Here is a 21909-nt window from a genome sequence, read left to right on the forward strand (position 1 = left end):
AAATATAATTAAAATTTCTTATTCAGCTCTTTGGTTTATAATTAGTGGACGACTCGGAATCAGAATCAAAATCAGAAAGAGAACTGTTGTCTTTGGAGATTTGGGATTTGGCAGTAATGAACTCTTTATAGTGCAATTTTCTTTTTTCCTTAAAAAGATCTCGCTTTGATTTATGAGTTGGGGAATTCGCATTATCATTATTATTAGAGGATGGGAAATAGTCAGGAGAATTGTCAATTTGATTAGAGTATTCAAATAATCTTGAAGAAAGCTCATTAAGATCTACCGCAGATTTTTGCCTAGTTGATGGTTGCATATATGGCTCTTCATCATCGGACGGGTTTGAACTACCATAATAGTATGGAGTATCTGGCTCATTAATTTCCATTCTGGTTCCTCTCTCAATATCATGCATGGCGATGGTGTCCTCGTCCCATGTAATACATTTCGAGATTTTGGCCTTATTTTTGCTACTTTTCAAAGAAATTTCAGGCTCTTCTTTTTCACTCATGAATTTCACTGTTTATAATTCGATTGGATTTTTTAAAATAAATTTATGAATATATTTACATGAATGAATTCAACTAAATTACATCTCCTAAATGAGAATAACTTGTATTACTCTTTGTAATGTATACAAAAAAAGTGGTTAAATTTCAAATGAGCAGCTTTATTACTATATTTCTCAGACAAAAATAATTCATGTATGTAATTGCTCTTTATTATTAAACCATTATTTAAATCGATCAAAAAATCACGATCGGCTTTCTTTTGTATACCGGAGTAAAATCGCGGGCTCTAATTTAAAGATTTAAGTGGATAAAATTAAACACAAGTAAATTTTTCAAGAGCTAAACAAATCAAAGAGACATATTATTGTACAAGGCAAAGTAAGTTCTCTCTTAAATCCAGAATTACACCAATCTAATTAAATATTTAGTGTAATTTTGTGATTCTGACCTGGATCATCGTAAATATACCAAATACATACAGTGAATTCTCAAATAGTCATTTAAATTGCAATTTGCCTTAAAAACCAATTATCATTAATTATAAACAAAAAATAATAAAATTAAAAAGAAGAAAAAATTCAGAAATAATGAGAAAACATGTATTGATCATAAAATATTTTCAAAAATTTACTAACAGAATTCCTACAGATAAAATTATTAATAATATTCGGTACCTTCAAATGGGCGGGAAAATGGCCACGTCTCATCATTGTCTAAAAATGTCTAATATTGTCTCAAAAAAAAAATAAAAAAAAAAATAAATTAAATAGGGGCAAATCAAATTTTGTAAATATATTAATAATATAATAATATATCAAATATTATTAAATTATATAATATATTTTAGCGGTGAATAAAGCAACGAAGTTTGACAAAATCAAAGTAATTGTTTTGAAAACAATTAATTCCTCATAAATTTACGAGTGGAAGAAATTTTAAGGGTGTAAAATTGACAAGGATTTACTAATCTGAGTTAATTTTTGAGCCATATTTCTAATTAGGGAAGAATTAAGTAAATAAATATTTATATATAAGCTTAATAAATTTGTGATTAAGAGGAAAAAATGAAGGACATTTTCACTTATGAGTCATTCCGCGTTATGGAAGGAACAACAGTTTCTGTTAAATCCAGAACTGTTACAGTTTCAGGGAAGTTTGGCCAGGTTACAAGATCCTTTAACCATTTACCAGTAGATATTAAGTTATGTGGTAATGGTAAAGTGGTTAGAATTGAAGTATGGTTTGGCACTCCACGTCATCAATCGGCAATTAATACTGTTTGCTCAGCAATTAAAAATATGATGGTTGGTGTAATGAAAAAGTTTGAGTATAAGATGCGTCTTGTTTATTCCCACTTTCCAATTAATTCAAATATTTTAAACAACGGTAGTTTGATTGAGATCAGAAACTTTTTGGGAGAGAAGAGAGTTAGAACTGTTAAGATGCTTCCTGGGGTTGTTGTTGAGAAATCTAATGCCGTTAAGGACGAGTTAATTATTACAGGTACTGATTTAGAGCTTGTATCTCGTTCTGCAGCTTTGATTCACCAATGCGCTCTTGCAAGAAATAAGGATATACGTAAATTCCTTGACGGTATTTATGTTAGTGAAAAGGGTACCGTTGTTAAGGATGAGTAAATTGTTAAGGTATTGTGGGGAGGAAACAATACACATCATAATGATTGAGAGGTTAATTATTACGAATTCACATTAACATGAAAGTAGCCAAAACTACAAATTATTAATAGGAAATATGCTATAAATAAGTTTCTTCTTCCTAATGTTTTGATCTCTTCTGATTCTCTTCGTGCTCCAGAAAATGGAGGGGAGGTGATGCCTTAGATTACTCTATGTACTTTTTCACCTTTGGGGGGAATTTAAATGTGTTATGGATGTATTATTAACCGATTACTCCTGGTTACGCTGGAGTCGATATTCCAGATGTGTAACTTGTGGATCCTACTTTTTAGGAAGAAGATTCCTTCTTATTTGGGTTTAGATTTGGTAGAAAAGAGATTTAGGAGATATATTCTTTCTCATTACTTTTTGACTGTTTCATATACTACCTGTATTCATTCTAATACCAATACTCTCAATATTAAATCTATGTTCTTTTCTGAAAATGTAAAATCTAGAACCGGCTAGTTTTGTTTTTTCCTAAAAAAAGAAGTTATTTATGAGATTCTAATAATATTTTAACACTGCCATAATAGTTCCAGTATTGCCTAACAATCTATATATGATGCACAAAATACAAATATTCATATAATCATTCATGTGTAGATACATTCATACATACAATTAATTTCATTAAAATGACAGTTTCATTTTGGTATTCTTATTTTTTAGTAGAAGATTTTACTCCCCAGACTTATTTTACGGTCGGTACCTTATGCCGGTACATAATGTCAATCAGACTTTGGCGCCATCTATTTTTAAAAAATAGGATTTTAATTTAAACACAAATAATCAAAAATTAGAAAATTAAATAGCACTAGTAATTGAGCAAAAATACAAAAAGGAACTTTAGCAAGAGTTAAGTAGTTAGAGTGATAGAAGGAAAAAAATATAAGATAATTAACCAATAAAGGATGAGACTCATGCTGAATGATTCCCAGTTCCAGAAATTAGGATCCATAATTAATGATGTCAATAACTCTAAAGGTTCAGATTGCAATGCCACATCTATATGCCAAATTTCTGACATTCTATTTATAGAATCTGAAGAATCAACAATTAATAACGAATGTAATTGTAATCTGGGGAATATTAGTGGTGATGACAATGACAATAACAATGATAATGATGATACTGAAGAATTATCATCTTGTGAAGAAAAAGTTCTGTTAATTAAAGCCGGTTTCTCTGCCTGTATTAGAGCTTTTACTTTTGAGGGATTTGATTCACAACATACTATTGCAAGAGTAATTCGAATACTTAGAAGATTCTTAAAAGGAGTTTCTTTGATTAGTATTAGTTGTAATCTCCACAAAGAAATGTTACAAGGCTTAAGTGTGATTTTTGGTATGGTGCCAGATTTTAATCTTTTGAGAGTACTTCAAGCTCCTCTCAAAAATTACTTGTTTTGGTGTTATACACAATCTGAAGATGATTATGTTATTAATAACTCCAGAATACTTCTTTGTGTTATTACTTGGATGAGAGAGATTGCTAGTAATAACAATTCCAACAATAATACCAGTAGTAACGGTAGTAATAATAACTTTAATAGTAATGGAATTAAGTATGGACTCACATTATCCAGCCAAGAATTACTCAATTTTCTGATTTCAGATTTAAATAATTCAGCAGAACATTTCCAGCAAGAATCTAAACTTTCTTTAAACTGTTCCGACTCTTCTATATTGGAACTTAAAAAAAGAATCCTTAGGAATCTTGAGTTATTTTCTATTCTGATTATCTATTCTGGAGTATATCTTCCATCAAATTACAATATAACCAATTTAAGTAACAATTTTTTTAATACTGGTGGAAATTTGGAAAATGCATGCAAAAAAGAGGCGGGAAGTCCGGTTACCACATTGATCACCCCTCAGATTATGCAGGTTCTAGGTAATTTGAGGATTATCATATTAGAAGAGGTTTATAGAGTAGTAGATGAGTTTGTAACTATTTACTTGGAAAGAGATAGTGAAAACCCTGAGATTTTTAATGGTGAAGTTAAAATAAAGGCGAGTGGAAAGTCAAAGCCAAATAATGAATTGGTTATGGATGAGGAAAATAACAATAAGTTCGACCAGTTAAATAAAATCAGAATATTGACTTCCTTGATTTCCGATATATTTACAGTGAGGAATAGTAGCAATAAGTTGAAGAGTAAAGAATATTCATCTTCATTTAATGAAGATGGTAGTATTCAACTTGAACTATTCACAAAAGTGGAGTACATATTAATGTTAACATACCTTTACCAGGAGATCTTTGAAAATTTACTAAAGGTTTCAGGAAAAACTGGTTTAGTTGTTTATTCTCATATGATCCAGGAGTATTTAATTTCAGTTTTTTCAATAGAGTATGTACCTTCAACTTATTACAAGTTCCAAAATACTGAAATATCTCAATTCCTATTAAAAAATTATCATTCTAGCATAATATTTGCATTTGGTCTGGTTCCAGAAACTAGATTTAATGATTTTGATTTCCAGATCTTCCTATCTTTTAATGCAAGTTTGAAAATATTGGAATATTACGAGGAACTTCTCCAAGAAATAAGCAGTATTCAAGAATTTTCTATAGAATTAGCAAACTCCAATTCAAATTCAATAAACAATCCTCAAAATTATACCAAATTTTCAACCTATAAAGATATTATGATAAACAAATCAATAATTCAAAAACTTCTCTCTCTCACATTAACTTATAGTCTTGCCAATAGTATAATTCTGGGCCTAAGATATACAAGAGTTGCCAAAGAATTCAGACAAAGAGAACCATATTCATCCTTAGATAGATTAATCAATAAATACCATATTTTAAGTTCAAAAGTCTTATACAATATAGTTATTAAGAATTGCCAATTGTTCAATTTAAATCTTCTTGGAATGCAAAATTTAATTAATTCAGACCTCCAGATCAAAAAGATCATCATTGATCTGACTTATCAGATATCCAATACGATTTCCGAATACTACCAAGATTCCGAGATGAACCCAAATCTTGCAGTTTTTAGTAATATCCACCAAATCTTTAACTGTCTTTTATTCAATCTCGATTATGACCTCAAAGATGAGCGAATTGAACCAATTTTCAATTTCTTTAGTTCAAAAGTTTATTCAAACTCTTTCTCTAACGATAATGACGATAACAAATTTCTAAGATCAAGTAATATGAATAATGTTTTTCTTCATGCATCTTTTTGTGATTATTCTAAGAAAGACTTACTTTACCTTGATTATAAGGATGAAGACTTTTCTGTTCAATCTGATTACAAACCGGAATCCCCATCCTTGAGCCAGCCACCGCAAGAGGAAGCTTTTTCACTTTCTTCTTCTTCATCACCCTCATCTTCATCTTTGCAAAGCGAAGAACCCAAAGAATTAATTACAACTTCCATGGACACAAAGGAAAGCTTAAAATTTGAGTCTGAGAAATTGAATCAAGATGAAAGTTTTAAAAAAGATTTGTCTGATATGGATAATATTGACCTTAGCATGAATTTGGAGTCTTCCTCTGATGAAGATGATGAATAATCGAGCTGTATTTAAATTCAATTCTAATTTAATACTATCTATACTTAACGTCCATATATATATTGTTAAAGAATTTTAATTTTTTAATCACTAATTTATCTTTAGTTAAAAATTCTTATGTTGTTATCTTTACAAGATTCTGAATAATTTCATTCCATTCACTAATATTCACCTGCATTATATTACTCTGATTTCTGATCATGCTTAATGCTGAGTCTTTTCCAACAGATGGAATCTTTAGTGACATCTTCCCAATCTTTTTGCTAATGTAAGTATCCTCCAAGTTGCACTTCTCTCCTAGTCCCTCCCCTGTTCCTGAAATCAATTCTTGCAATGAGACCTTCATTATATGTAACTTATATTTTAATCTGGACTCAGTCTTAATGTATTCTTCCCACTCCTTCTCAAATGAAGAGCTACTTCCTGAGCCTTTATTAATCATAATCGGCATAGAACACCTGTGGAGCATAATTTGTTTTTGTAATTCTTTAAACTCCTCAATTAAGGCAAGTATATCTGTATATTCATTTTCCTCATCTTTCTGTTCCTCTAAATAATTGTTTAAAAATTGTTCACCTTGAAAATCATTATCAGTACGGTTTTTTTCGGCTTGTGAATTTAAGTCAACGTCCAAATTTTCATTTTCGTTTTCATTTTCATTTTCTCCCTCTCTATTCTCTTTGTTTGTTTCCTCCATCTCCTTCTTTTTCTTGTCCCTCTCTTCCCTCCTCCTCTCCCTTTCCAGAATCCTTGTTGCAATTTTTTCCAATGGATTTTTTGAATGAATTCGGCTTAATATCATCTTTTGAGAATAGTTTGATTTTAATACTCTATTCGGATCCTCCCTCGCTATTTTTTCATTCCACCTATTCATTTCTAATTCATATAACTTATTACTCATCAGCCTTATTAACCTTCTTAAATAAACAGGTTCCAAGACATCTTGCTCACTATATGCTTTAATCTTTGGGATATTCTGTAAATTCTCCAATTCACGCCTCAAAGTATCAGAATCAATCTTCATTTGCTTCACAGTATCCTCATACTTCTTCATGCGTTCTCGATTCATCCTCATCTCAAGTTCCTGCTCCTCTATTCTGCTCATTAGCAGTTGTTTATGGTCCTGCAACTTCTTATATTCACCTTGCATTGCTTCAAATGATGAATATGTGACCTCCTTTTCTGTCAACTCCTTCTTTAAAGACTGAACCTTTTCATTTAACAATCTTATTGAATGTTCATATCTCGCTTTTTTTGGGCTATCAGAACTAATTGTATTGACTATTTTTGAATCCATATTCTCTACCATTTCAGTAGATCCTATAACCACCTCCCCTAAATCTAACCCCCCAAATTCTGCTGATTCACCTTTCACAATTTCTTTCCCTTCTTTTTTTTGACTCGTTACTAAAATAGTTTCATTTTTATTCACATCTCCTTCCAACTCAATTTGTTCGTCCATACTCATTATTAATCTTTGTAACTTGCTAGAAATGATTATCTCAGGAAGAGAATCTATACCCACAGTATTTTTGGAATTCTCGATTTCTAATTCCATGTGAATAGGATTCAACAACTCATCCAAACTTGTATCCATTTCTTGAACCGATTTAAATAGTTTATCTACACACTCTGTTATGTTAACTCCCTCATTTTCTCCTGAATTATGCATTGTATCATAAATTGTATGCTGTTTTATTATCATTTCCTGAAAAGATACTTTAAATTCCTCATGACTGCTCTGACCCAGTATTCTAATCCAATATAATCCATTCCATGAGTACAACCTATCATCTATTGGATAATGAATCCCGTTCAAACTCAAATTTCCGCATTTTGAGTAAAACCTCTCCGATATTTCTAATGACTTTCTGTATATTTCATCCAAATTTTTTTCCTGTACTGATTTTATATTTATTCTCACCAAAATTGACAATGAAATGTTAATATTCATTATTGCGTCCACACAACATACTGGCAATAGTTCTATACCGGCGTTTTCATTGCCAATATTTTGATGTGGACATGCATGCAGTATTTGTGCATGTAAAAGGTTTTTAAATTCTTTAATTTCCTCGTAAGTAATATTCTGATTTAAATTATCGTTCAAAACAACTTGGGATATATTATCTATCCATTTTAAAATTGCTTTTATTTTAGAAAGAGATGGAAGTTGGGTAATTTCAAAGCTCGAAGAACTGAATTCATTATTATTAGAAAAATCTCTTATGGACATTATAATTGAGCCTAAATTTAAAATCAAAAAACCTATTTCAATGGTAATGTTACAGACCCATTGAATGATCCCAGTCAACTCTCCTTTATTTTTCATATTTGCAATACCATTAATTTGTAAATACCTTAAAGCTTTATATTGGAAATATTGCAAAAGAATATTGGACTTACAAAACAAATCATATAGGCCTAAAACTCGGCTAATGTAGTCAGAGTAAGCAGAAAATGCATCAGAAACTGAAATACTTTTGTTTAAAAGGAGATCGTTTAAATAGTTAAAAATTGCTTCATTATCTTCATTTTTTAAGTTCAAAGACAATTCCAAAAGCTCGCATCTTCTTCGTATTGATTTTTCCTGACAGTTACTCCAAACAATAGCAAACTCATATTCTAAAGGATTCATAATTTCCTTAGATGAGCTTACATTCAAGCTACTCTTCTTATTGATTTGGTTCAGTATTCCATTCTGCCTTCCTATATTATTATACAAAAATCTCCCTCTAAAATTATCCACAATTGAAGCTAAATGGCGAATAGTTAATTGCTGCTGATCTATTTTACTTGCATAATCTAACATCTTCTTTTGGGTACTTTCTGAAATTTTCTTTATTGCAGTTGAGTACTTTTTGTTGTCTTCCTCCAATTTCCGTATTCTATTATTTAGTTCGACTTCTATTTGCTTCGACTGTTTCAAAAGTTGTTGGTCTATCTGAATTAATTCTTCATATGAAGTCAGCTTACTATTATTCTCTCTATTCGCAATTTCCTGCTTTTTTGTTTTTTCGAAGAACTTGTCCATTTCTTCTTTCATATTGTCAATTAACATATTCTTTTTACAGATCTGATCTACCAGCAGCTTTACATACCCTTTCCATTTTTTGTTATTCTCTAAAATTCTCTCACTTATCTTTTTGATTTCCTCATCCTTATCTTGCACCACCTGCATACTGTAATTCATTGCACTGTCCATATCATCCACCAGCTGCTTAAAATCATTCATCATGATTTCATCTCTGTTTCCTTCCTTTAACTGCTTATTCTCGGCCTCAAGCTCTCTAATTCTTTCCAAAAGCATGTTTTTCTCCTCATTCTCAGCTTCTAATACCTTTCCAACCTGAACATTTGAATCCTCTTCATTAACGCTCATCTTTTAACTTGCTTTTTGCCTCTAATCTATTTGTTAAATCCTCTCAAGGGATTCTAGTCAAGGCCTTCTCATTTACACACGCTTATATAAGCATTTCTCTCTCAAATATTCCAAAAAATTATTAATTTGTCTCAATTTGCTTTTCTATGTAAATATAATGTATTTTATTTCATATTTATTTGTGGGAGCCATTTACATGCACAAACCCGCCAAAATCATGGCGGTAAACACGTGTTATGGCTAACAACCAGAGCAGCGCCCAACTCCGGTACCTAAATAAAAAGTAAAATTTCAATATGCATGCAAGGCCAAGAACTAAAATTAAAACAACAATGAAAATATAGTAAATCAAGGATAGAAAATTAATAACTAAAGTGAATAATAATAATAATAACAATGACAATTATATTATTTCAGAGATTTTAAATGATACATAATGCTGCCACGTAGATATTCCAAATAAAAAATAACTGTTGTTATTGATAGATAAATCAGAAAAATACATTGACAACCCTTGTCTTCATTTTTTCATTGCTCAACCTTGTCAAAATTATTTGTTTTATTATAAAATTTCAACCAAATCAGATTAGGCGACAAGACCAACCTTCTTTGCTTGTTCCATAGCAAGGATCTTTTCTCTTCTTCTGATAACATGTTGTGCCTTAACACCCATGACTCCACCTCCCCACTTTCTTCTCAATTCAACATTGTCGTTATATTGAGCTCTAAAGTTGTTGCAAAGTAAATCGAATTCGGCTTGGTCTTCCTTTCTAACTCCCTCAATTGCTACAACTGCAGCAGTCTTCTTACCAATCAACTTTCCGAGTCTTGCCTTTCCGCCAATGATACAGAAAGCAACGTCCTTTCTTCTACACAAAGCTGGAAGGAAACAGACGATTTCAATTGGGTCGACATCTGAAGCAATGACTACGAGTTTAGCCTTCTTCATTTCAACGAGATCTGTTACATGATTTACACCATACTTAAGGAACAATGGCTTCTTACTCTCAACTGTCTCTCCATTTGCTGCCTTTTTAGCCTCCTCTTGGAGTCTGGCCTTCTTCTCAGCACGAGTCTCTGGCTTGTATTTACCCATTAAACGGAGTAACTGAGAAGATTGGTTCTTATCAAGAGTGCAAGTGAATTGATTCAAGGTTGGTGGAACCTTTAAACGTCTCATTAAAGTACTCTTTTGACGTTGTAATAAAATGTAACGTGGATAACGTACATAACGGGTTAAATCAGTTTTTGGGCGGATATCTCCTCCAAGTCTGAAGTTTCTAGTGGTCTTTTCAATTAAAGGATGACGAACCTTTTGAGTATTTGCGCTCTTCTTCTTTTGTCCTGATTTATTTGATGCTACCATTTTAGCTAATTCTTAGTTCCCCTAAACCTCTTTAAATTCCTGATACCTTTCCAGTTAATAAGTTTTTTGAAGATATAAAAAAAATATTCTCCAATAAAGCTATTTTTAACTTTAAAAAAACAGCAACTTCTTGTTTCTCTTTTTTTCCAACCTTAACCTTTTACAATCAATATTCAGATTATTACACCGCCTATTTAATTTATTTAGTCCAAAGTATATTATTTTGTATATATTTTATATATAAAAGAGACGCCAAACACTTAAAAATGCTATTCAAAAATAGTTCTGAGACAATTAATAAAAATTATGATTGACTTTATTTTTTCTATTTATTATCAATCATTGAATTAACTTTCACTTATATATACACAAGTATATATAATATTTATTTAAATAATATAAAATAATAAATTTTTACCTTTTACTTTTTTAATATATACCGGTAAAAAAATATCGTCTCGTCTCCCGTTTATATTATACATGTCTCAATTAAAAAAAAATGAATTTAGCTTAGAATTACAAGTATAAATACTATTGAGACAGAAGTTTGTTAAAAATATTTGTATGATAATAAAAATAATAATAAATTTATACTTTTATTAATTTTCTACTATTTATCACTCTGACTAATATATTTAATTACTATTAATTACTAAATAAAGTTTCAGAATTGGCGGCAAATCAATTATTTACTAAAACAAATATATTAATAATAATAAACATAAATTAAAAATTAAAATTTGACTACAAAAAGGGTAATAAATAGTAGCAAAATTCCACAATTAAAAAAACAAAGGCTGGAAAAACAAAAAGATCTTTATTTTGGTTTTTTAGGCGAAAAAGCATTAGGCATTTTTATTAGTATCTTATATTAAAAATATGGCTTTTGTTAAGGTTTTGAAGAATAAGGCATACTTTAGCCGTTACCAGGTTAAACCACGCAGACGACGTGAAGGTAAGACTGATTACCAAGCTCGTCGTGCTATGATTTCCCAGGACAAGACCAAGTACAATTCACCAAAGTACCGTTTTGTTGTAAGGTTGACCAATACAAAAGTAATCTGCCAGATTATTTATGCCACAATTGAGGGAGACAGAGTAATTTGCTCAGCTGATTCTACAGAATTACCAAGATATGGTGTCCCAGTTGGTTTAGCTAACTTTTCAGCATCATACTGCACTGGTCTTTTATGTGCCAGACGTGTATTAAAACAACTCAATATGGATAAAATCTTTACAGGAGTTGGCGAGATTACTGGTGATGACTACCATGTTGAGGAGGAAGCTGAAGATAGAAGACCATTTAAATGTATTTTGGATGTTGGCCTTACTAGAACAACTAGTGGAAACCGTGTATTCGCTGCCATGAAGGGTGCTACAGATGGTGGAATCTATATACCACATTCACCAAACAGATTCCCAGGATTCACCAAGGGTGAAAATGGTGCTGAGGACTCTTTCGATGCTGAAGTACTCAAGGACCGTATTCTTGGGAAACATATTTCCAACTACATGTCTGAAATGCAGGAGGATGATCCAGAGAAGTACAAAACTCACTTCTCTCAATACATTAAGGCCGGAATCACTGCTGACAAGCTCGCTGATATGTACAAGAACGCTGTTAAGGCAATCCATGCTGACCCATCTCGCCAAAAGAAGCCAGCAAGAAAGGTAACTAAGACTCGTGTTGGAAACACTATTAAGACCGAAAAGTCCCAATACGTTAGACACGTCAAGCTAACTAACCAACAAAGAAGGGAAAGAGTCCAAAAGAAGATCGAACTTGTTGCTCAGTTGGCCGCTCAGGAAGAGTAAATTTTGTAGAGGTATCATATAATAATGATGTTGCATCTATAGCGATCGTAACCCTTATTTAACACGTAAATTTCTTCTTTTCAATGCTTTCTTGCTTTTTTCTTCTAGTGATTAGTTTGGAGCATTAATGCACATTTTGGCTTCTGCTCCTTATTTTGAACCGACTCAAGCTTGCTTAATCTATGATTTTTTGTTAAATATTCTAATTTAATCTTAATAAAAGATACTTAACACGATAAAAGTAAAAAGTCTTGGAAACTACATTTACCAAGTTACATTTAGTTTCAGATAAAGTAGGAGATTTAACCCTTTTCAATTTTTAGAAAAAATAGTCATTCAATAACTTTATGCAGATTGACAAACAGGTATTTCTTTATTCATTATTTTCTTTATCCACATACTTTTATAAGTACTAATGCATGTGCATGTTTTGCCCGCCTAAAAGTTTTAAAATTAATATACCGGTAATACGTTATAGTTAGGGAAAAATTTAAGTTTGGAAAGAAAAAAGAAATTTTAAGTAGTAAACATCAAATTTTTGTTAGTAAAATAATGGAGATAGACTATCACCTTTTGGAGGCGAGTTATAAGAGAGGAAAGAAATGAAAATGGAGGGGAGCGAAGGTAGTGAGAACGAACCAGTGGAGTTTGTTGAAAAGAACTTGGAAGAGAACTCGAGAGACCAGAAAAAAAAAAATGCTCAAGAAGGATGTGATCTTTTTGACTTATTCATGAAAGAAGTGGATGAGCCCAGTTCCAAAGGTACACATCACGGCAAAAACGTAACTAAAAATAATAAGTCAAAAAGAGCCAAAATATCAAAGTTGTTGATTGAGGGAAAAATTGATGAAGCAATTAGTAGCTCATACGGAAATGATGAGTTTATTACAGGGACATCGGACGAAGAAATATTGCGTCTAACTTCGCGTATATTTACAAATTCATACGAAGTTTTGGGGATTCCTGTTGATTCTGATGATGCTGTGATTGGTAAGAGGTATAGAAAGCTTTCCTTATTGATACATCCTGACAAAACAAATCACGAAAAGGCTAGAGAAGCCTTTGATATACTTAATAAGGCATATGAGGATCTTCAGAAGGCTGAGAATCGTGTCAAATACAAGGAGGTTTGGAAACGTGCTGAAGAATTAGTTAAGAAAGAAAACAAGAAAAATAAGGCTTTGAAAAAGATTAAACAGGACCAGGAGGTATTTAAAAAAGAGTTTAACAAACAGGTTATAGAAATGAGTGAAAAACTTCTAAATGATATAAAGGAACGAAAGGAATACAGTGAAAAGTGTCTTTTGGCAAATCATAGATTCGAGCAAGAACTATATAGACAAAAGTTACAAGAGGAAAAAGAAAAGTGTATTCAAAGACAAAAATGGAACGAGAAATTTGAGGAGAGAGCTCAGGGATGGAGATCATATAAACAAAATAATTCTAGAATATTTAATAACAAATCTAGCTTTGATAATGATTAGATTACAATATATCAATTATAAATAAGTTTCAGCAAACTTTGTAAATTATAGTAGCTGAATTGGTAATGTAGAGTCTTCAATGTTTTGTATTAAGTTATAAATCCTTTCTTTAATCTCGTTATTATCATTAGGTACTGTTAAGATAACTCTTTCCTTATAAAGTATATTAACTATTATATTATTTGAATTATCTCTGGTGTCTTTCAATAAAAAGTAAAAGTTTGGAAAATCATCATTTTTTAGATTTGATTCTTCAATTTCGAGATTTTTCTCTCTAATTTGGTCTTTTACTTGAGGATGGATACCATTTATACATGATCCATAGTTATTTTCTATACATGATCTTAAAGTATTGTATATTTCGATATTTAATAAACTATTTTCATTTTGGCTATTTTCTGATAAAAAATTAATAAAGTCCAGAATAATGAATGAAAGAGTATCTACTACCAAATCACATAATTGGGAGGAGTTCCATTGGATTATTAACTCACTATTACTAAGGTCCTGTCCATCTTGTCCAATCTCCTTTATTATATATATTATAATGCTGTTATCATATAAATAAATCATCTCATTATTTAGTAATACATCATCAAAGGATTTCTCAATTTCTTTCTCTAATTTTATAAGGTCAATTACACAATTCTCTGGTAATGGAATTCTCATAGTTTGTTTTATACAGGATTTTTTCACATCTATGATTTCTGATACGTCTTGTGGCTTCATTAGTAATGTTGGTTCAAAAGGACGCATAATTAACAAAGTTTCATCAACATCTATTTGAGAGCTCCCTTTTCTCATCTTCTTAATACAAGCACTATTTGCATCACTTTGGTAATCCTGCTCTCCCTTTACAAGCAAAAGCTTTTCACTTTCTTCTTTACTTGACAAATTCTTGATTTCATTAGTAATACTTCCTATTGCGTGTATTCCTTGTTGTGTGGGAAAAGTTAGTGCTACCTTTTGAAGGATTTCAGGAGCAAATACTGCTAAAGAAGGAGATAGTTCTTTTAACTTGTCTTTAAGTTTCTTACATTCTCCTCTTTCTCCATGAACAAGAATGACATTCGGAACCTTTAAATTGTTGATAAATTCTTGAGTTTGTGCAAAATCAGAGTGAGCTGAGAAGGATATTTGGTCAAACTTAGCTCTCATTGGTATGATTTTTTCTCCAAATTGAATCATTTCAGGTTCTTTACGAAGCTCATAAGCCGGAGTTCCTCTAACAGCATATCCTGTTAAAATAATACCATTTCTCTTATCAGGAGCCCAAATCTCAAATATATCACGGGATGTACCATTCTGAAGCATACCTGGAGCTGCCATTACCACACAAGGTCCTGGATTGTAGATAATATCTTTAATTTCATTAAGTGAATTGACGGTTTTAATATGGTTGAATTGGAAAGGATTAATACCCAAATCTGCTTGTCTTCTAACAGATTCTCCACATTGATTAATATAAGTCTCAAAAACTCTCATACATTTGATTGACATAGGAGATGCATATATGATTGGGACATTTTGAATCGACGGAGTTCTCGACCAATGTTCCTCTAAAATTAAAAGAAGTTCTTGAGCTCTACCAATAGCAAAAACTGGGAGTAAGCATTTTCCCTTTCTTGTGATGATTGACTGAACCCCACCAAGAAACCTTTTTTCTCTATCGATACGTGGTTCATGTATTCTTGTTCCATAAGTAGATTCACAAATCAAAACATGTACATCGACTGGTGGTATTTCTGCTCTTGGAACATGACGATCATCTTCTCTACTATAGTCACCAGTATAAAGAATCCGAACTCCTCCAATTTCTACCAAAAACATACATGCTCCTAATACATGTCCTGCACCATAACATGAGAATCTAATCCCATCTAGCTCAACTTGCTGCCTAAAATCGATAATTTCAGTCATATTAATGGCTTTTTCAATATCCTTCTCAGTAAATAAGTTAATACTTGATAATGGTGCCTCCTCTGATTCAATGCTTCCAGCAGAGAATTTATTAACTCTTGCATAATCTTGCCAAACTAACTTACAAATAGCTTTAGTAGGCTCAGTCATGAAGACTTTTCCATTAAAATCTGTCAAACTAACAAAGTAAGGAGTTGCTCCAGAATGATCCAAATGAAAGTGAGTGATCAAGCAAAGATCAATTGTACTCACATCTATTGCATCAAATACTGGGAGAGATCCGATACCTGAAAATGCTGGATGTATCCCACAATCGAACATTACTGAGCGGCCCTTGAATGATACTACTACACATGAACGGCCTACTTCACATCCTGCTCCAAGAACTTGAATATAGAGAGTTTCTCCTTCTATATCAATTGTCTGCTCAGCCACTCCTGAGTCCAAAATTACTTCATTGTAACTCATTTCTATTATTTTTCGAAATAGCGTTAATTAAAATTTTTTTCCCATTTGTGGAGTCAAAATCTTTAAACAGAATTAAATAATCTTTCTTCTGAAATAAATTAATCCAGGAAAATAATTCTAATTTGACTTTTTTCTTTAAATAAAAAACTTGTATTTTCATCTTTTTTATCTTAGACCATTGGGCGGGAAAGTAGGATCACGAGACGATACATTTTGGATATCGGTAATAATCACGATAGTTGGAAAAATTTCAGAGAAAAATGAAATATTGTTCAGATTCATAGATTGAAGCAGACTTTATAACGGTTATTGGAGGTTAGTATTTCTCATTATGTAAGAAATGAAGTGTAATTTCCAATAGAGAACTTTAGAAAGTTACCATTAAAATATTCAATAAAGGAGTTTATGGTTTTGATTAGTTCAAATTTAATGCTTTTAACGATTAGGTAGTCCGGATCATCTTTATCTTCATCTATATCTAGGCAGAAGCTGTGTTCACCGAATGAAATATTATCTCCAATAAGTTTTGGTAATATGATGAGTAACCTAAATAAATGCTCAATACCAAATATTACTGAAAATCTGGTATCTTTTGTAATATTATTCTCAAAGTAGCTTACCTGATTCATTTCTGATGGATAAATTAGCCTCTTTTTGAGAGCTTTGTTGAAAATTGTTGTTAGCATATTTAAAACTGCTTTTTGAATATCGATTTCAGGAAAAATTTTGTTTTTCTTTCCTAAACTATTTAGGTGGGTAATATATTCCATAAATATATCCTCAATATTTGGGTCCTTGGGTAATATAACCAATTTTCCCTGACTAATTTGGTTCTTGTCGTGAATTAGAACGCTATAAATCATCTCAGAAAAATCAAACCACTCAATTTCTACCTTGTTAAAGTTTAATATTGAGATTTTCATTTCTTGCTGGGATTTAAGTTTTCCGAGTATATCTTCAATAATTGTTTGATCTTTTTCTTTTGAGGCATTTCGAAGCATTCTCTGAGTCTCTAAAGACTTTTTTTTTGTATCTCCATTTATTTCAAAAATGAGAGCTTCAGATTTCCATTCATTGTAACTCTTATTAAAGTAGTAATTCTTATTTCCAGTCTTAAGATTTGTTACATACCCCACATAATATATAGGATGCCAACCATTTGGGTGTATTTTTAGTGAAATGTCTAAAATTACTGCTTTCCACAACTGGCCTTTCCATTGAGAATAAACTATATCACCGACCTTATACTTGTATCTTACTTCCTCCTTGATACTATAGGAGCACAACTCCTGTGTTAGGTTTTCCACATTTTCCATTGGTTTTTTGCTTATCTAAAATTGTTAGAGTTGAATCCCAACCGAATATTGAAACCCCCACAACTTAGTATTACAACTCACACACTATAGTTTAACTGAGATTAATAAATTCGGCTGAGACTATCAGCTTTGCTTATTATATTTTATAATTGATTATTCAACTTTTTTCTTTTTTTTTACTTACACATTATACATGTCTTTTCTCTTGTCTGATTATTTATATATACCAAAACTTGAGAATTATTATTCCCCAAACTTTCCCGCATATTTGTTAATTCATATTCCTTAAAACCTTAAAAAATAACGAGGCCCACGTCTTGTCTCCACATTTAACAATATATAATATAGTTGAATGGTATAATAATAGCATAATGTCAAATAATTAATATAGTAACGTGTAATGACTAGACAGTGATTCTTTAAAATGTATTTAATTAATTGTAATTAGTAATATAAATAGTCCAAATTAATAAAATTTAATGAGAAATTTGATAATTAACCATTTTTTTTTGAATTTTCAATTTTGGAATTAATTCAAAATAGTAATATAAGAATTTTGGATTCTCACATAAATTAGTAGGTTGGTTGGCTGGGCATTAAGGCATTTTCATTCTTTAATAGAAAATTTTGTCAGATTCAAATAGAATATTAATTGAAGTTTTAAGAATCTTGGCATTTCAAGATCAAAGATTAATCACAAATTGAGATTAATCTTTGATCTCATATTTAGTGATTGAAATTCTTTAACTTCTTTCTATTTCCTTATATTTTCAGATTAATTAAGGAATTATGGATACAAAAAATAGTCTAAATGATCACCAATTAAATATTGATCAAAGTGATAACTCTCTTGCAAATATACCAGCAGAGAACAATTTAAATCTGACTCATCTCCAAAATAACTCTCAAAATATTGATATTTTAACAATTAATGCTGATAATTTTAATAATGATGATAATATTAATAACCATATTGACAGTAGTGAATTAAATATAAAGGTGACTTCTGACCAAAAATCAACAAATCAAAGTGATGATTTTGGTTCCAGATCTAATCTAGACCAATTAATTAAGCATCCGCTGTTAGATAATTTTAATCCAAAACCTGGACTTTTTCAGAAACTGATTCATTCTCGTGACTCTAAAACTCTTAAAGAGTATATTTTTAGCCCAATGAGGTGTATTATTAACGAGAGAGATGCATCGGGATGTACTGCTCTTCACATTGCACTTTTAAATGCTTATCCAGAAATGCTGGAGATCCTTTTAAGTTGTCAATCTGAAGATTTAAAATCTAATAACAATGTTGAAAATACTGCTATTGCTGGTGATACTTTATCACATAACGGTTACCAAAATAATATGATTCCAATCGATTTATCTATTCCATATGCTGGTATTCCAATTTCTCACCTGGTGCTCTGTAAAGCTATTTTTCCAGAGAGATATGACGATTGTTTGAATTGTTTGTATCTTCTTTTACCTTTTACATTAACCCACAGTACTTCTCAAAATGAGTCATGGCTTGACATTAACGCTACAGACCAGCTTGGACTCACTGCTTTGCATTTAGCATGTAGTTTTGGTGATTCAAAGATTGTCTCTCTATTACTGGAATACGGTGCATTGGCAAATATTTCTGATTTGAATAATAATGAGCCAGTTCACTATGCAATATCAAGTAGAGATCCTGTTACACTTTCGGTGATACTTTCAAGTGGAGGAGCTGATCCATTAAAGGAATCGACATGTACAGCAAACTTAATAAAATGTTGTATTGATAAGTCAGCTTGGAGATGTCTCCATACACTGCTAACAGATTCAGAATATCAACAACATCCTATTTCTGAGAGTGAATATGACTTACTTTCCTTTCATGCACAAAAGCTTGGATTGGGATCAGAATTTGAAAGAGTGTTTTCTTTAGCCATTGAAATAGCTAGTAATGATGAACCCAGCCAAAGAGGGGGAATAGAAGGAGGAAATGAAAGCTTTATTGTGGATGGTCCTGCAGTGGGGCTAGCTTCAACTAGAATTTTTACGCACAGCTGCTGTATTGACCATATTGCTCTTCCAGAACCAATGGATATGCCAATTAGACGTTCTAAGTTGGTGAATAAAACTCCAGAAAATCCAACACGTATGGAGGTATTAGTTAAACCAAATGTTGGAATCTTAAAAAGTAGTGAGTTTTCCCTTTTACAGTGGACTGAGTCATGCAAACCTGCAGTTTTGTCAGATATTCTTAGAGTTCATGACTGGGCATATGTTCGTTTACTACAACATAAGATTGAGGAGAGCCGGCTAATCTGGGATCAAAAACCATACCTTACTGGATCTATTGATGATGATACTCAAATAACTCCTGGATCTTGGAAAGCAGCTTTACATGCCAGCGGTTCAGTTATTAGTGCTGTTGATTGTATTTGTAGAGGAGAAAATCGAAATGCATTTTGTGCTATAAGACCTCCTGGGCATCATCTTGGAACATGGGGAGCTGCACAAAAAGTTGGGACTGATGAAGGAGTTCCCTCAGGATCACAAGGATTTTGTTTATTGAATAACGTTGCAATAGGAGCGGCTTATTGTAGATATATGTATTCTAGTTCAGGGATTTCGAAGATTGCCATTGTGGATTTTGATGTGCATCATGGCAATGGTACTGAACAGATTGTTAGAAACGTAGCCCCTAAAAGTAGGACTATCAAAACTTTAGTTAATCCTGTTCCTGGTGTTAATTTAAATTTTGAACAGGATATATCTTATTATAAGATTTGGAGGGATGAGCTTGATGCAGAAAATATATTCTTCTCAAGTATACATGCATATGATGGGACGTTTTATCCAGGTACAGGGCCAGACCAATGTATTTCTAAGCCAAATATTATTAATATTGGGCTTTCAGAGAAGAGCAATTCAAAAATCTTTAGAAGCAAAATAAAGAGATTTTTGTTACCAAAACTTCTCCAGTTTAGACCTGACATTATCTTTATTTCGGCAGGATTTGATGGCCATGCCATAGATATTGTTGGAAAAGGATTCATTTCGTGCACTGAGGGAGATTATGCATGGATAACACAGCAGCTAATAAGTATTGCAAATCTCTGTTGTAATGGAAGAATTGTTTCAGTTTTGGAAGGAGGATATAATACAAAAGCTTTAACTCTTTCACCATTAGCAAGATCTGTTGCTGCTCATGTGAGAACTTTACAATGGACTTCTCCGAATTTGATGCCAAATCCACAAGAATGGGAAGATGAAATCTTGACCGAGGATAATGAGGATGAGGATCTTGAAAATGAAGATGATGATATGACTTCTGTTAGAGGTTCTGGAGTTTTTGATACCTACGTTGATAGTAATTTGGTAGCTTTTGGTAATTCAGATATTGGTAATTCTGATAATTTGAACTATTCTAGCAGTTCTAATCACTACGTTTTTGGTGCTGGAGCATCTTGTTCTCCAAGCTTGAAAAGATATAAATCTCAAGAAAAGGGTCAAGTGGACGAAAACCCACATAATAACAATAGTTCATCTTCAGCTGGATTTCCGGAATCTCAGGTGAGAAGCTATGAAGTTAATATTGACAATAAAGTCGCCAATATTAATGCTACCAGTGTTATTAGGCCGAGGCGAGCAGCAGCAATTAAAGCTGAAGAAAGTATCCAAAAAAAAATTCAATCTGAATTGGATTCTTCAAAACAAATTAATGATAGGATTTTGAACGAAAATATTTAACAGTTTTATTATTTATGTTGTCAGTCCTGATATTACCTAACTTTGTTATTGTATATTCATAGCATTTAATTATTATAATTCTTTTTCTCGGCCATATTTTAGTTCTCATCACAAACGATTTCTTGAAATTTTTTCTTCTTGTAAATCAATATATTATTTATTGTGCCATTTTTCATGCAACTTCTGTACACGTATAATCAATTATGTACTGGTATTGCATGCATCCACATGAATTTACAAACATCAATAAAAAAACTTTTGCATGCCTCCCCACATATGTAATTGGGCGGTACTAGTTAGAGTAGAAAAAAAAAGTGAGTTAATAATTTTAATTATTAAAAAAAGAGAGGAAATAAAAAGTTACTAAAAAAAGTTGGAAGGAAGGAAGTGGGAACACAAAATTGAGAGAATAAAGAGTAAGGAGAAGTGACCAATGTAAATTTTGGTCTCGATTTTTGTATTCTTCGAGTTGATTTGCGTAATTAAGATTAATTTGTTATATTGTGGATGAGATTTACGGAGTTATATTTTCTTGTTTTTTTATGGGAAGTTTAAATAAATAAAGAGGTTAAAGAAAAGAGTGGCTTGGATTTTATCAGCTAGTATATGAAAGAACATCATTAAAGTTATTCATTTATTGATTAACATAAAACTTGGAGTTCAGTTCAAGTAATAAGGCAATAAATACACATTCTGTGA

At 31.6% G+C, this 21909-nt stretch overlaps 10 protein-coding genes across 10 annotated transcripts; 5 read left to right on the forward strand and 5 right to left on the reverse strand.

Moving 5' to 3' along the window:
- Positions 1-22: 22 nt before the first annotated feature.
- Positions 23-511, reverse strand: cubi_03262 (uncharacterized protein; the record flags this gene model as incomplete). The annotated part of the gene is made up of 1 exon (XM_029020275.1): positions 23-511. One exon carries the CDS (start codon positions 509-511, stop codon positions 23-25), a length of 489 nt encoding a protein of 162 aa, XP_028873061.1.
- A 1065-nt stretch (positions 512-1576) lies between these two features.
- cubi_03263 (60s ribosomal protein l9) lies at positions 1577-2149 on the forward strand (the record flags this gene model as incomplete). The annotated part of the gene is made up of 1 exon (XM_029020276.1): positions 1577-2149. One exon carries the CDS (start codon positions 1577-1579, stop codon positions 2147-2149), a length of 573 nt encoding a protein of 190 aa, XP_028873062.1.
- A 953-nt stretch (positions 2150-3102) lies between these two features.
- cubi_03264 (mucin) lies at positions 3103-5721 on the forward strand (the record flags this gene model as incomplete). The annotated part of the gene is made up of 1 exon (XM_029020277.1): positions 3103-5721. The coding sequence occupies one exon, from the start codon at positions 3103-3105 to the stop codon at positions 5719-5721; it is 2619 nt and encodes an 872-aa protein (XP_028873063.1).
- Positions 5722-5836: 115 nt separating this feature from the next.
- cubi_03265 (uncharacterized protein) lies at positions 5837-9103 on the reverse strand (the record flags this gene model as incomplete). The annotated part of the gene is made up of 1 exon (XM_029020278.1): positions 5837-9103. The coding sequence occupies one exon, from the start codon at positions 9101-9103 to the stop codon at positions 5837-5839; it is 3267 nt and encodes a 1088-aa protein (XP_028873064.1).
- A 586-nt stretch (positions 9104-9689) lies between these two features.
- On the reverse strand, positions 9690-10469 carry cubi_03266 (60s ribosomal protein L7A; the record flags this gene model as incomplete). Its single annotated transcript, XM_029020279.1, has 1 exon — positions 9690-10469. One exon carries the CDS (start codon positions 10467-10469, stop codon positions 9690-9692), a length of 780 nt encoding a protein of 259 aa, XP_028873065.1.
- Positions 10470-11348: 879 nt separating this feature from the next.
- On the forward strand, positions 11349-12284 carry cubi_03267 (60s ribosomal protein L5; the record flags this gene model as incomplete). Its single annotated transcript, XM_029020280.1, has 1 exon — positions 11349-12284. One exon carries the CDS (start codon positions 11349-11351, stop codon positions 12282-12284), a length of 936 nt encoding a protein of 311 aa, XP_028873066.1.
- A 602-nt stretch (positions 12285-12886) lies between these two features.
- cubi_03268 (DnaJ domain-containing protein) lies at positions 12887-13768 on the forward strand (the record flags this gene model as incomplete). Its single annotated transcript, XM_029020281.1, has 1 exon — positions 12887-13768. The coding sequence occupies one exon, from the start codon at positions 12887-12889 to the stop codon at positions 13766-13768; it is 882 nt and encodes a 293-aa protein (XP_028873067.1).
- A 45-nt stretch (positions 13769-13813) lies between these two features.
- On the reverse strand, positions 13814-16156 carry cubi_03269 (cleavage and polyadenylation specifity factor CPSF metallobeta-lactamase; the record flags this gene model as incomplete). Its single annotated transcript, XM_029020282.1, has 1 exon — positions 13814-16156. One exon carries the CDS (start codon positions 16154-16156, stop codon positions 13814-13816), a length of 2343 nt encoding a protein of 780 aa, XP_028873068.1.
- A 329-nt stretch (positions 16157-16485) lies between these two features.
- Positions 16486-17472, reverse strand: cubi_03270 (uncharacterized protein; the record flags this gene model as incomplete). The annotated part of the gene is made up of 1 exon (XM_029020283.1): positions 16486-17472. The coding sequence occupies one exon, from the start codon at positions 17470-17472 to the stop codon at positions 16486-16488; it is 987 nt and encodes a 328-aa protein (XP_028873069.1).
- Positions 17473-18261: 789 nt separating this feature from the next.
- On the forward strand, positions 18262-21210 carry cubi_03271 (histone deacetylase; the record flags this gene model as incomplete). The annotated part of the gene is made up of 1 exon (XM_029020284.1): positions 18262-21210. The coding sequence occupies one exon, from the start codon at positions 18262-18264 to the stop codon at positions 21208-21210; it is 2949 nt and encodes a 982-aa protein (XP_028873070.1).
- Positions 21211-21909: the final 699 nt, after the last annotated feature.

Source organism: Cryptosporidium ubiquitum, assembly GCF_001865345.1.
Source record: "Cryptosporidium ubiquitum isolate 39726 chromosome Unknown contig_10, whole genome shotgun sequence".
NCBI lineage: Eukaryota > Apicomplexa > Conoidasida > Eucoccidiorida > Cryptosporidiidae > Cryptosporidium > Cryptosporidium ubiquitum.